Genomic DNA, 2984 nt, shown 5'->3' on the forward strand with positions numbered 1-2984 from the left:
TATATATATATATATATATATATATATATATATATATATATTGTGCCTCAACAGTCTATATTATAGTGTGGTTAGTATGAAATAATCCGTGACCCCATTGGTCAATCCCAATATCATCTGGTCATGAGCTCTACTAATTATCATATCAAAAAACGTATCCCTGGGACTACTTCCGCGTTGTGCAACCATTCAAAATTTTGGTTTTGATATATCGATTTTTGTCACGGACCGGAAATTACAAATCTATGCCACCTAGAAACAGATTATTTTATAATTTTAATCCATGTATTGATAGGAGAAAAAAAATCTATTTCGTAGTGCGGCCTCACATACGCATCAGCACAACGACTAACACCACTACCAAATGTACAGCGGATATCCAAAATTTTCAAGTTTAGAAGACTTACACACTATCCAATTTTGTCATTTGGCCAAGATCTTCGTTAGTGGGCCCTATTTTCGAAATGTACCCACAAGCCGCACCATTGCTATACCCATACCTTCCAACATTCAAACACCGAAGGCTGTAAAACGCCAAAAAAAAAACTGGTTCTTTACCAATAAGCAACACGGATGCCGTCCTAGGACGACTGAGGCTATGGCCCAAGTATATGATAGTGATATAAAGTTGTTATCATTCATCCCCCTGTCTTGCTAAATATGGCGTCTGATATGTATAAAACCCTAAAACCTGGCGATCCTTGCTATGCGTTAGACCAAGAAACCCCTAACCCTAAACCCTAAAACTCAGCGTCCTAGAAGAAAAAGGACTGAGCCTTTACCTTGCGACCCTAGAACCCTGTCATTAGGCAGCAGATGTGTAATATTTATATCGACTGAAGCCGTGGCCCAAGTTTATAGTGGAGATGCAGGTTGCATGCGCCATCATTCCAGAGATACTATCATGTCAAAGTCTGTGTTATTGGGACAGTGTACGTATCGATCTTATAACTAGACTAGTTATTTCTATATAAGGTCGTATGCGTGTGATGTAGTGCCAACTAATACCATGGCCGAGCATATAGTGGACGAGCAAGCTTTGCAACTAAGCCAGAAACAAAGCTTGTCAGAATGCGTATCACTTCGACAGATACCGTAATACTGGACATCCCCCTCACTATTATGCCTGTCCCCTTTATATTAGGCCCCTTATACGCGACATGAGAACGACCGATACCATGGCTAAACATATAGTGGACATGGCCTTGCAGCGGCTCTGTGGTGTGAGTGTACAGCACTGTGTGGGCGTATGGGACTTCCACGGCATCGAAGTACTCATCCGTCCCCCTATATTGGTGCCTCGACCAGAGACAGAGGTGGGTTTTATTAAGTCTTTGTTGAGAATATAGTGTTAGAGGGAACCATCATATCTGTATCATATTCGGCCAGACACAGAGGTGGGTTTATCAAGTCTTTGTTGAGAATATGGTGTTAGAGGGAACCATCATATCTGTATCATACTCGGCCAGAGACAGAGGTGGGTTTATCAAGTCTTTGTTGAGAATATAGTGTTAATGGGAACCATCATATCTGTATCATACTCGGCCAGAGACAGAGGTGGGTTTATCAAGTCTTTGTTGAGAATATAGTGTTAGAGGGAACCATCGTATCTGTATCCTACATGCGGGTGAGTTGCTGAGTCATCTGTCACCGCGTCAAGTGTCGACATGTACACCCGTAGATACAGAGTATATATGTTTATCGGCCCATATGTATACATATTCTGCTGCAGATTGGTTCTCTGGTGAGATGGGATTGAAAGTGCATAGCCCCTTTGCCCTGTTTAATTGACTGAGCATGACATGTACCATGCGTCTCGGTCCAACAAGCTTCTGAACATCTCTCTCTCTCTCTGGTACACTCAACCGCACCACACATTGCATCCGTGATACCCTGCCAAAGGGTGTTGCATGTTATATCAAATATGAACGCAATAGCAACGTCCTCTTTACTCGACCAGATATTACATAACCTGCGCCGTACTGAGCTTGCACGTGGCTAAATCCGATCACATATATAAAACTGAAAGGTCTGTTTTTCATTTCCTTCCCGATCGTTGGTGGTTATTTAGGAGCTGGTGGACTGGATTTTGGATTCGTACAGACCCGATTTAGCGAAGAATACGCCGTTCCGATTCCTTGATATTGGCGCTGGCAGCGGATGTATAGGCTTGGCCCTATTGAAAGCGTCGAACCAACACCGCGCGTGGGGTAAGGCTATCATAGCACGCGCGATTGATATCAACCCTGTAGCGGTTGCCATGGCAACGGAGAATGCGCAACGATTGGGCCTAGACGGACCGTATACGTGCACACAGATGAGTGTGGATGATATCGGCACCGATATGGCAACCGCAGAGGTCGAGGTGAACAATCCCATACACACGGGTGTTCAGGAGACGGGCGCGGCTAGAGCTGGTACACCTTGTTCAAGCGACCATTGTGTCGGTGTGTCCAGTGACAGGTCAATACATATGCCTGCCTACCAACGGTCAATACATATGCCTACCTACCAACACGTGGCGAATGAGGAGAATCACTCAGCCGATGAATGCGACCGCCCACTAAACGACCCGTCTCAGCGGCAGACGGTGGACCTCCAGAGAACCCAAGGAGCCAAGCACATGGCCTGTAACCCGTCTTACGCTAGAAACACCCAACACACTGTGCAGACATCGGACAAGGACCGGGTATCAGCGGGTGGGGATGTTAGCTTCAGCCCGGAATTGTGTCCACCAGTATTAACAACCACGACTCGGCAGGGTTTATTGGCTGATGATAAACTTGGTTTGTTTCATATGGTGGTGAGTAACCCACCGTATATCCCGATCGCTGACTACGAGGGGTTGGCTACTGAAGTTCGAGATCACGAGGACTTTGGCGCGCTGGTATGCCAAGCCGTATTCGTTATATATATATGTGTGTGTGTGTGTGTGTGTGTGTATACATATGTATGTATATATATATATGTGTGTGTGTGTGTGT

At 45.0% G+C, this 2984-nt stretch overlaps 1 protein-coding gene across 1 annotated transcript in view; it reads left to right on the forward strand.

Annotated features, from left to right (window-relative positions):
• Positions 1 to 1160: 1160 nt before the first annotated feature.
• The window catches only part of SARC_07667 (hypothetical protein), a gene marked incomplete at both ends in the record, with an annotated part of 4443 nt that continues 2619 nt past the window's right edge, over positions 1161 to 2984 (forward strand). Inside the window, 2 exons of the mRNA XM_014298378.1 lie at positions 1161 to 1316; positions 2072 to 2887. Of these exons, the coding sequence (XP_014153853.1) occupies positions 1161 to 1316; positions 2072 to 2887 (972 nt within the window). The remainder of the gene's footprint in view (positions 1317 to 2071; positions 2888 to 2984) is intronic.

The sequence above is a fragment of the Sphaeroforma arctica genome (genome assembly GCF_001186125.1).
Source record: "Sphaeroforma arctica JP610 unplaced genomic scaffold supercont1.621, whole genome shotgun sequence".
In the NCBI taxonomy this organism is placed as follows: Eukaryota; class Ichthyosporea; order Ichthyophonida; genus Sphaeroforma; species Sphaeroforma arctica.